This window comes from Trachinotus anak, unplaced genomic scaffold (assembly GCF_046630095.1).
Source record: "Trachinotus anak isolate AG129_WGS33_773 ecotype Australia unplaced genomic scaffold, CSIRO_AGI_Tana_v1 ptg000032l, whole genome shotgun sequence".
In the NCBI taxonomy this organism is placed as follows: domain Eukaryota; kingdom Metazoa; phylum Chordata; class Actinopteri; order Carangiformes; family Carangidae; genus Trachinotus; species Trachinotus anak.
This window is the reverse complement of record NW_027273883.1, coordinates 6169554-6179976: the sequence shown is the minus strand read 5'-3', so window position 1 is coordinate 6179976 and position 10423 is coordinate 6169554. Positions and strand designations below refer to the sequence as shown.

Here is a 10423-nt window from a genome sequence, read left to right as displayed (position 1 = left end):
TGGTGTGGTTTTACTGTTATCAAATCTGATGCATAAAGGAAGCTTTTTTTGTGTCTTATCCCAGCCCTTTCAGAGGCCTGTGCACCCGTTCACTGCATGCATCGTTCTGGCAGGATTAAACAACATTAATTGGGCCAGTTAATTATCTCAGCCCATGCAGAGGAAAAACAAGATATCAAGCTTGAAAGGTTGCCCACCTCTCACTTAAACAGTTTGAGAAGAAGCTTAGATCACAAACAGACCATGGCCAAATATGTTTTAATAGCTTGACTCATAAAACAACAGAGATTTGAGCTTACCACCAGACATTTTTGTGGTATGTGGTGTTGCAATTGACAACTACAATTTTATTTGAGTTGTGTAACTGCTGAGGTGGTAAGTCTCGCTATCCTGGTATTTCTAATGACTTGAAAATTCTATTGTTGTAAGATACAAATAACAAGCATCAGGCTAACTGTCTCCATGAATCTTTTATGTCTCGACAGAAATGCACTCGGCCTCATCATAGATCAGTCTGTACATAAAATATTCACCAGCAACTGCACTGTTGATTTGAAGAAAACATAAAACAGTCTTGTGTCATTCACTTTCAAAACCTTACACATGCTCTGATTTTTTTCCAATTTTCTGCATGAACTATAAATATTTTATCTTACAATGCTTAATGCTTATTAATGCTTATTTTATCTGACGTATGCTTACAGGTCAGCAGAGACTCTTTAAAGACTGATGCTGGTTTCCAGCTACATTCATTCACAATTATCAAACACTTTTAGAACACATCATGATACCATGCAGCCTGTACAACTTGTAAATCAGTCATTTCAAAGAGGCATTACTTAAGCCAGGAGCTTAATATTGGTGCCCATGGCTGCCATGTTGCCTGCCTCTTGTCTGGCACTGGGTTATGGATCCCCGCCTGCATTCCTTGGGCTCCTGAGGGATGCTGCGATCAGATGTTCCTGCAGCAGGGCTTATTCTCCTCCGTGTTTTCTGCTCTGGAGCTGTTCAGGGACACGGCACTGATGGAGCCTCGAACTACTTCTTTACTGCTCACCTTCCTGTGAATCTCTGATACAAGAAATTGACGTATATTATTGTCCACTTACATTATGTTAGCAAAGAAAGCCGCTATAGAATTCCAAGGCTTTGACAGGAAAATGTAGCACGACTGCTTTGGTAGCAAAACAAAGAGTATATATGCCACTCATTCCATGCTGCACAAAAGTTGAAAAGAAAAGGACAGCAACGGTTCAAGTTGAAGTGAAAGTTGTTCATTTCCAACCTCAAACTAACCAGAAATATTCCCTCCCAAAGCAGTCAGTCAAATAGCTGCCTCCGAGCTACCAAAGGTCATGTTGTTCTAACCTTTTCCTGACACAGACTTTCTCCAAACCTCCATGAGCTGAGGAGATGGATGGTCTGGCTATGTGAGGTTACATTTACGGTCACAGGGTGGAGCCTTATCCCAGCATTTATATGGGAAAATGTGTGCATCCAGTTCACATCATTTATTATAAGTTTTAGGAGAGGAGAGACAGGAAGGGACAGACATTCAAGATGGCAGCTTTAAGGGAACCCACATTTGTGTAATGGCAATTAACACAGTAGAAAAAAAGTTTCATATATTAAAATGAATTACCTGCTAGGACATTGTTGAATGCTGCTTCCACATTAGTTGACTCCAAGGCTGAGGTCTCCAGAAACAAAAGACCTTTCTTTTCTGGATAATACAAATAAGCTAAGTTAGTTATTTAAGTTATTTTGTATTTAGTAAATTCACAGTTGTAGTCATTTTCTTGCCCTGATTTTGTCACAGTGCCCTAAAACAAAACAAAACTTCACTGCTGATCTTCAGAGAAACTGGGCCCAATAACAACATCACATAATGTATCTTTAATCATCAATTGGAGTCAACAAGTAGGAATTTAATGCCACTTTTTTTTACCATAAAGAATCTATGAATACAATTTGGTGAGCAGACTAATTTCCATTTTCTACGCTCATGAATTAAACTGATTATGAACAATCACCGTACGATTCCTACACCATGATTTCCAGCACAGGCATAAAACACTTGTTGGCTTCATACCTGCAAAGTCTTTGGCCTCCTCTGTGGGCACAGCTCTCTCTGACTCCAGGTCTGTCTTGTTGCCCACCAGCATGACCACGATGTGGGGGTCAGCGTGGTCGTAGAGCTCCTTCAGCCACCGCTCCACACTCTCATAGGTAAGGTGTTTGGTTATGTCATAGACCAGCAGGGCTCCAACGGCACCTCTGTAATACCTGTTTGGAGGAGATTGACATTTAGGTGTCTTATTTGTTTGTGATATTAAGAAGATGTTGTGGGCCAAAACAAAGTGCTGAAAGATGCTATAAAGCTCTGTAAAGATGAGAGCAGCTGCAGTTGGGTGATAATTCGCTGTAGGTTTGTCACTAACAGTGACTCTCTAGTCATCTGAGTCAATGCTATTATAAAATAAATTTAAAAAAATATATATTGATTATGTCTGCTTTAAGCACTGTCCTGTCCTCATTGATATTAAGCAGTTTCTCCTGCTGTTGATTAAAAAAAAAAACTTCAATGGCTGGCGGTTGCTCTGAAGTCATGAACCAATCAATACATCCTTCACAATTACATTTCTGCTCCGGTCCTCAAGTAGCGTAATTAATTCCTCTTTAATAGGTTTTAGCTGCTTGTTACAGCACAAATGGGAAATTCCATGGGAGTGAGAATTTGCATACTAGTCGGTGTGTAATTACTCAACAAGCTAAGCAGTCAGAAAAGAGCTAATCCAGTGGTATAGCATATCCTCCGATTTTTTCCATGTCTTAAAAATAAAATTGACATGGTTCTATTGTTTTAAAACCAGTTTCCACACTGTTAATCCTCCTAGTTTAATTTTTAAAAAAAGAATGAATTAGGGGTACCCGCGAGAACCACTGAGGGCTGAACGTTCAAATAGACGTCTCCGCTCTCACCAATTGGATTTTGGAACCCAAGTATGCCTCTTAGAACCAGACAGGAGAACATGCTGGTTGTTTTTCAGGTTATGTGGGAAGCTCGTGTAGCTTATCCTTGTATGTTTTGGCTGATAACAGCACCACCGTAAGATGCTGACATACAGGTTGCTCAACAGCTACGGAGCATAAAATGTTGATTTTAAAAAAATCTTTACCTGTTTGGAGGAGACTGACTCCTTATGTGACATTTAGGTGTCTTTTCTGTTTGCCATGGAGCCACTTGTATAGTAATCTGAAGATGATATTGATAAAAAGTAGGGCTGTCAAATGATAATTTTTTTCTTAATTGCGATTAATTGCTGAATTTCAATAGTTAATCTCAATTTATTGAATGTTTTATCACATGATTAAAATTCTATAAATTTCAGAACTGTTTTCTCTTGCTTGACAACACATAACCGTCAATCTGTCTGAACTAGAAGCTAACGTTAGCATGTCTGGCGTGTAGTTATGATGATAATTCTGATAATTTATTTATCCATAGACAAGCTCTGGGTAAGTTATATTTTTATTTTCCAACTCATTCACGCTTCACCTATGATGATTCAGGCATTGGATTTAAACACTTTAGGTCTCCTGACACGCCCCTTTATGCTCCCATAGACCTGACTTGCCATGAAGTATCTTGCTCCACTATGTAAAATCTTTGTAGGAAGTGTCTGTGGCAGCTTGACAACAAGTACGGGTGCTGTCAAAGGGTCAAAATACTAGCAGCCAAAGATTCTACAACATACCGCTTTCAAATCAACGGTGTAAAATAAAGAACCTTTGGCGGCACGTGATTAGCACAATTAAAAAATGCTCGGTCCTTAATCTCATCCCTATTAACATGTTAATGCTGACAGCTCGAATAAAAAGTGAATTGTTTAATGTTTTTTGGTCTCTTCGGGGGAAACATTAGCACTTATTTGGATGTGTGTGAGGCACTTAAAACATGAGCATGTTTGAATTTTTTAAACCAGAGACCATCTTGAGATAGGATCACATCAGCCGTGATGTCCGTCAACATGCTGACATTCTGACATGTAGTTATTACTACATTAGCCTATTACATGACTACTCAGCAGTTATTACAACATTATCACATGGTTGGTGTCTCCAGCACCACATTTTGCCATGATGACACACACAGACACACACAAGGTGAAAACAATGCCAGCCACATTGTTAGCAGCTGGTAAACGATTCATCTGCCGGCACAGCTTCTGTATATGTCTCTTCAGTAGTTAATAACACACAAGTTACTGAAAGCTGCTGATTCTCTATGTGCAAATGAAGGCAAAAACCTGTATTAGTGACAACGGAAATCATCAAAGTGAATCATCTTATCTCCACTAACTGAAACTCTGTGAGGTTTAGTTATTCAAATAAGTTACCACATACAGAGATGAAGAGATTTACCTGTCATGGCTGTACCTAATGTTTGTTATTGTGTTGCTGCTTGCTTCTTAAAGGAATTGTTTGGTTTTCTTTGAGAAATACAGCCAGCAGCCAGTTAGCTTTGCATAAAGAAGGGAAACCGGGGGGAAGGGCTAGCCTTTAAGATGTTGAATTGGTTTAACATTAAGTTTTTGTTCAACTTAAACAAATGAAATTACATTTTGAATTGTTGAAGTACATGCTGCATATTGGGTTCACTGTCTCTTGTCCCTGTGGGCACACCAAAAATGTAAAATTGGTGCAATATTTAATTGTAAAATAACTGCAGGAATACCTTGAAGAAAAAAAAAACTTGCAGATTTTGACATAACCCAGACATAGATGTGGTGAGGATAAAACACTCATCCTCTCTTGGCACTCACGCTGAGGTGATGGCCCGGTACCGCTCCAGTCCGGCTGTGTCCCAGATCTGGGCCTTAATGGTGAAGCTGCTGAGCTGCACTGTCCGTGTGCTGAACTCCACCCCAATGGTTGTGCGAGTATCATGGTTGAACTCGTTTTTGGTGAAGCGGGACAACAGGTTGCTTTTTCCTACACCAGATTCACCAATCAGAACCACTGGAGGGGACACAAACCACACACAGGCATTTAAATTAGAGCTCTGGGTTTTGGGTTTGGGGTTGCTGCAAAAGTAAACCCAGTATGTCTTAGATAAAAGAATCAAAACCAAATATTCCCAGAGCTAATGTGAGCCAACCTTGTCCACTACATCCTTGACTAAAAGACTAAAAGCACCTAGACTAAAAGCTTCCAAGCTTTTAGTCTAGGTGTGTCTTTTTTGGTTGCCCCATAAAACCACAGTTGTAGCTGTCTGAGACTGGGCCTAATTACACCATCAGGGATATAGAGTCCTGTTTGAAAAGCAACACCACACCCACATGGTAAATAAGTTCATTAATGCAACTTAGGGATGCAGAGAGGGTGTTGGCCTGTAATAGAAAACGCCAGATTATTGATTGGTAAAGAGATAATATGACATTCATCCATAAATTTGAACTATTTATCGTACTGAGGATCCTGTGAGGCTGCAGGCTTTCCCAGCATACAGTGAAGAGAGACCAGTTGTAAAATACACTGCTTGTTTTGTTTATTTTTTATTTAGACAGCAGGAAGTGATGGTTACAAAATATGGGAAGCAAAGCACAGGCAAGACTGAAATGTGAGTTGGGGCAGAGATGTGGGTTCAGTGGTGGGAGCCTTTAAATGAGAAATTTTGAAGTTTTTCTTTTACTTTTCTTTCGCTCCAGGTACCTACATTTGTCTATAATTTTCAAAAAAATATGGCTAAGAGCAGTGTTTTCATTCACCGAAGCCATGTAGTTAACCAAATCTGAAGGACAAATGTACTGTATTTATATTTTCTTCCGCATTTGTCAGCTCTATAGATAAGACACACACTTCCTCCTCTGGAAAACTGAAAACCTCGGAGGTAAAAACCTCTTACAAGTGAACCATTGTTTTGGAAAATAACACAGTCTCTGTAAGGTGATTCCAAATCAGGTGGAACAAGTTAAGATGCCACTTCCTTAAGTCTTGGTCTCCTACCTACTGGGTAAACAGGACAAGAAATAGCACAGACACCCCCTCTGTTCATTTCAGTGACTAATGTTTGGGTTTCAGTTGTTAGTGGCTGACTCAGAGAGAAAAAAGGCTCGGCTTAATGGGCGCAGATAGGAAAGTATGACCGCACTGTGAACACACAGCAGCAGCAGGACACATACACACAGTCACAGCTTAGTGCTGAGGCGTGTGAGCTCAACAATGCTGAGATAATAATCCCAGCTCTTGTGACATCTCCACAGCCATTAAGTATGGATTTAGGGTGTGATGGGAGTTAAAAGAATAATTGGACATTTTGGGAAATATTTGACTTTCTTGAGAAAGTGTGTGAGGCTGCGGTCTGCAGTTGGTTTAGCTTAGCACAGAGCCAGACTAGCTGTTTCCGTCTTTATGCTTTGCTGAAACCACAAAATGTATTTTTTTCCTTTTTGTGTGGAACAAACAAGACGTTATGTGTTGACTGGTGAGCTTTAGAGATGTCGGTAGGTGGAGTGTTTTATTTGAACTTACAGAGCCAGGCTAGCTGTTTCCCTTTGCCTCCAGCCTGTATGCTAAGCTAAGCACCTGCTAGCTAACATTGTACTCAGCGTACAGGTATAAGAGTGGTTTTAATCTTCATCTAACTCTTGGCAAGAAAACGAACAGCCCTAAAAGTCAAACTATAACTGGGGCACTTTATCTAAAGAATGATATCTGAAATTTAGTCATAATTACATGTCATTAAACAGCTCTCTTCTACGTTATTTGATTGAAAAGGTAAGGTGACAGTACGCTCTGCTAATTTTCTATGAATATGGGAACATTTCTAGTTTCCCACAGTTATGTGGTATTAAAAACTTTTATCAAGGCACAGCAATCAGGGTTTGTCCATTTACATTCACAGTTGCTGAACTGGGCTGTGCCACAATCGCAGAATCTCTCCACAGGCAGTGGGAAGGTGCTTCAGACAGTCAATGTCAGTGCATTTGCTTCAGTACTGTGCAGCAGTTTTTGAGGGAACTTGTACTGCTTTATTATAGATTAAAATACCCAACCAGAAGTAGGCCTTATAAGTTGTTCATAATGAGTACTTTCACTTTTAATACTTAAAGTATATTTCGCATCTAATACTTATGTGCTTTTACTTAAGTGAGATTTACCATAATCGTCATCAACACATGCTGATCGTTGGTGTATGAATTTCCATTTTTTTCCTGAACATTTTTAAGGATTTCTCATCTGTGCTGGCTTGAAAGTTGAGGTTCAAAGTTCATTCTCAACATTGGAAAATACAAAGTAAAGAAAACAGTCTCACTACAAAGTTCATTTAGTAACTGGCACTTTTTCCCTGAACACCTGCTGATTCCCAGGAAGGTGCAGTCTTAAAGCACAAATAACTAACTGTCTTGATTTACAGTATGTTTAACCTGAAGTCTGAGATCACGGCAAAGAATGTTTTACAAGTTGCTCTACTTTGGCATGTTTAGGTAATTGTTCACTGGAGCCACATCACTGCTGCCTTTTTTTCGGTGGGTGAGAGTGCCTGTTTTCCTCATCTTCTCCTCCACTATTGAGTAACTTCTTACGCAAACAATACCTCTGGTTTCTATGGCGATACAAGACAAGAGGCCTTCATGCTCTCCGGCGGCCTAGTTCTTGGATTCTGAGGAAGCTGGGACGAACCTGATGCGTTGCAGTGAGGATTAAATTTTCCTTTTGTTTGCTTTCATGACCTTCAGGTCTGGAAGTGCAACGACTGCTACTGCTCATGGTGGAAACCTAAAATAACTCAGGCTTATATTTAACTGATTAAGTTTCCATTCAGACATCCTACTTATTCCTTAATGTTTAATGGTCAATATTTAAACACATTTTCTAAAATGTGTACTGTTATTCTAGGACATATGAGTATGAGTCTACAAGTAACTTGTAACTTTAAATTCCTGGTGACTTTTATGCAACAGTACAAAAAGTTAAGGCAAAAGTTTGCCCATGGACACTGTGTGGAGGGACCAGAGTATGCAGGTTCACATTCCAGGCAAACATCATATAATCTGATTTTACTGATTAGTTTCTGAGTTATCAGTGAATCTCTTGGTGGAATGAAATCCTGCACATACTTCTGTGATACTATAGCACACACTGTAAGGAGCACCGCAATAGTGAGTGGGTTTATTCAGTGATAGCATCAGTTTATTCACGTATTCACAATTCCCAGGCTGGTGGAGGGATCCCTCCTCTGTTGCTGCTTCTGAGGGTTGTCCCACACATAGTCCCTCGTAAAACCCCAACGTGGCACTTTGACACTTGCGATTTTGTGCACATTAAACAAACAAAATATTATGTTTTAATGAATGAGCCTTAGAGGTGCTGGTGGGCAGATGTTGTTATCTTTGGACAGAACTAGGCTAGCTGCTTCCAGCCTTTATGCTAAGCTAAGATACAGACATGACAGTGGTACCAATCTTTCTATCTCACTCTTGACAGGAATAAGCTTTAAATGTAAACATGTTCCTGTAATGTATTATGCTTATCAAAATTATTTTCTATGAGTGTTTAAAGATTGTATTCATTTATTTAGGTCCCCAGTTGGAATTGAATCATGGATGTTATCAATATGTTATGGATGTGGTATGTGCCTTCACCATTAGGCCCTTGTGCGTTTCTGTATGAATACAACTCTACTATTATTTTGCAGTAAAACTCCATAATAATGTGATGCTGTTTGATGTTTTAGAAAGTTATTGTGACGTCTCCACCCACCTACCTTCCATCCATCCACTGCTGTTTATCAAAATGGCATTTTTCTACCAAAATGTCAAATAAGTGTACCTGAACCAAATCACCTTTTGAAAGACCTTTATTTCTCTCTTACATCTATGAACAACCATCTGGTACCTTAAGCAGCTGCATATAGGAACTGATTACTGTTGAGTTACTGTTGAGTTGAGTGCAGATTTAATTGAGTGAGTGGCACAAGGTGATACTTTTCCAAGAGTGAAGCCTTTTTCTTGTCCTGTGCTGATGCACTAACAACACGTCTACAGACTGGATGCGTTATATTAGTGAAAAATGCCTCTGTTGCGGTTTGGTTTTACTCCAGACACTCATGTTACAATGCTGTTCTGCAACAAATACATAGCTAACCAGGAATAAAAGTGCACATCCTGGTTTCAACAATAGCCTGTGACATGCACGTGCTTGTGCTGACGTGATAATGTGTGATGCACTATCACTCAATATTGTAGTAATGCAACTTTTTCGCCTAAACAAGTTTACCTAAACAATTCTATTTATTGAACAGCTGACTGACATCCAAAGACATAACTCAGGCTATTAATTGTCTATGTTATGTGTTATTATTATGTACTGTGCATTATAATCATCAGTTTATCACTAATAGTCTGTTGCATTCTGTTGACCTTCCAATTCCTGTTGCTATAGATTACTAAATTAATAATAAACAAGGAAGTAAAATTTCAAGGACAATGCAACATTATAGAATGACACTTTAAACCCTATAGGAACCTACCTGGGGATCAAATTAAATTAAAACTAAGCAGTAGAATACATGTACTCACCCTTAAAGACAAAGTTGTAGGCCTCATCTGACCCCATGTTTTGTCCATTCAGTGCTGCTGCCCCACAGTTCACTGCCTTGTCTCCGGCTCTCGCAGACTGATGGCAGGATGTAAGATGACACTGACCCACGTCAAAACAAACCTGCCTCTCAGATCGTCAGGCTTCAGGAGAGAAAATGGCTGCAAAAATGTTTTGACACATGAGTGCCAGTCACCAGCTTTCTGCCCTTCACCACCCTTCCCTGTCTGAGTTAATAGAAAGCTTGCTTGTTTGAACAAGACATGTGGAGTGTATCCAGGTTGATCGGCTGCAGCGGGCGGGGTTTGTGTCAGGGAGTGGTGGAGCAGTGATGGAGGTGTGTTTTAGCAATAGAGCAGTGCTGGGCAGGTTGGACAGGTAGGGCGAATGCCTGGTAGGGCTGAGGGGGGGGGCTTTCAGGTGCCTCCTGGTGGACGAATCAGATGACAGCAAGCAGGAAGCAAAAAAAGCTAAATGTCTTCACTGAAAGAAAAATACACCCTGAAACAGAATTTACATGGTTTCTCTATAATATTGAACAGGACAGTTTTGATTTATGGATTTTGAATCTATTGCTTTTTCAGCCCAACAGCAGAGAGAATAACAAAACACCAGGACACCAGGAAACCATCCCAGCAGAATTTACAGGAATGTGCACACATGCATACTATTTTACCATTTCCATCTCTTTCTGCCAATAAAAACCACCTGTTTTTCATATTCCGTTTTTATATCCAGGCCTGTTGATCCCATCAGATCCTCTTGTCAGCTGGCTTCTTGTTCTTAAAATTGTGCAATGACAGAGAGTAATTCCTGGATA

General features: G+C 39.8%; 1 protein-coding gene across 1 annotated transcript; it reads right to left on the bottom strand.

Annotated features, from left to right (window-relative positions):
- Positions 1-242: 242 nt before the first annotated feature.
- Positions 243-9874, bottom strand: rab25b (RAB25, member RAS oncogene family b). Its single transcript, XM_071470984.1, has 5 exons — positions 9585-9874; positions 4827-5022; positions 2093-2286; positions 1643-1723; positions 243-1071 (listed from the first exon to the last, which is right to left on the bottom strand). Exons 1-5 carry the CDS (start codon positions 9619-9621, stop codon positions 953-955), a joined length of 627 nt encoding a protein of 208 aa, XP_071327085.1. The 5' UTR covers positions 9622-9874; the 3' UTR covers positions 243-952.
- Between the last annotated feature and the right edge of the window lie 549 nt (positions 9875-10423).

Excerpts from the sequence above, each read along its gene's own strand:
- rab25b (XM_071470984.1), bottom strand. The coding sequence starts at position 9,621 with ATGGGGTCAGATGAGGCCTACAACTTTGTCTTTAAGG. Across the intron at positions 2,287-4,826 it reads TACCGGGCCATCACCTCAGC|GTATTACAGAGGTGCCGTTG; the intron begins GTGAGTGCCAAG and ends TCCTCCAAACAG. Across the intron at positions 1,724-2,092 it reads GGAGGCCAAAGACTTTGCAG|AAAAGAAAGGTCTTTTGTTT; the intron begins GTATGAAGCCAA and ends TGTATTATCCAG.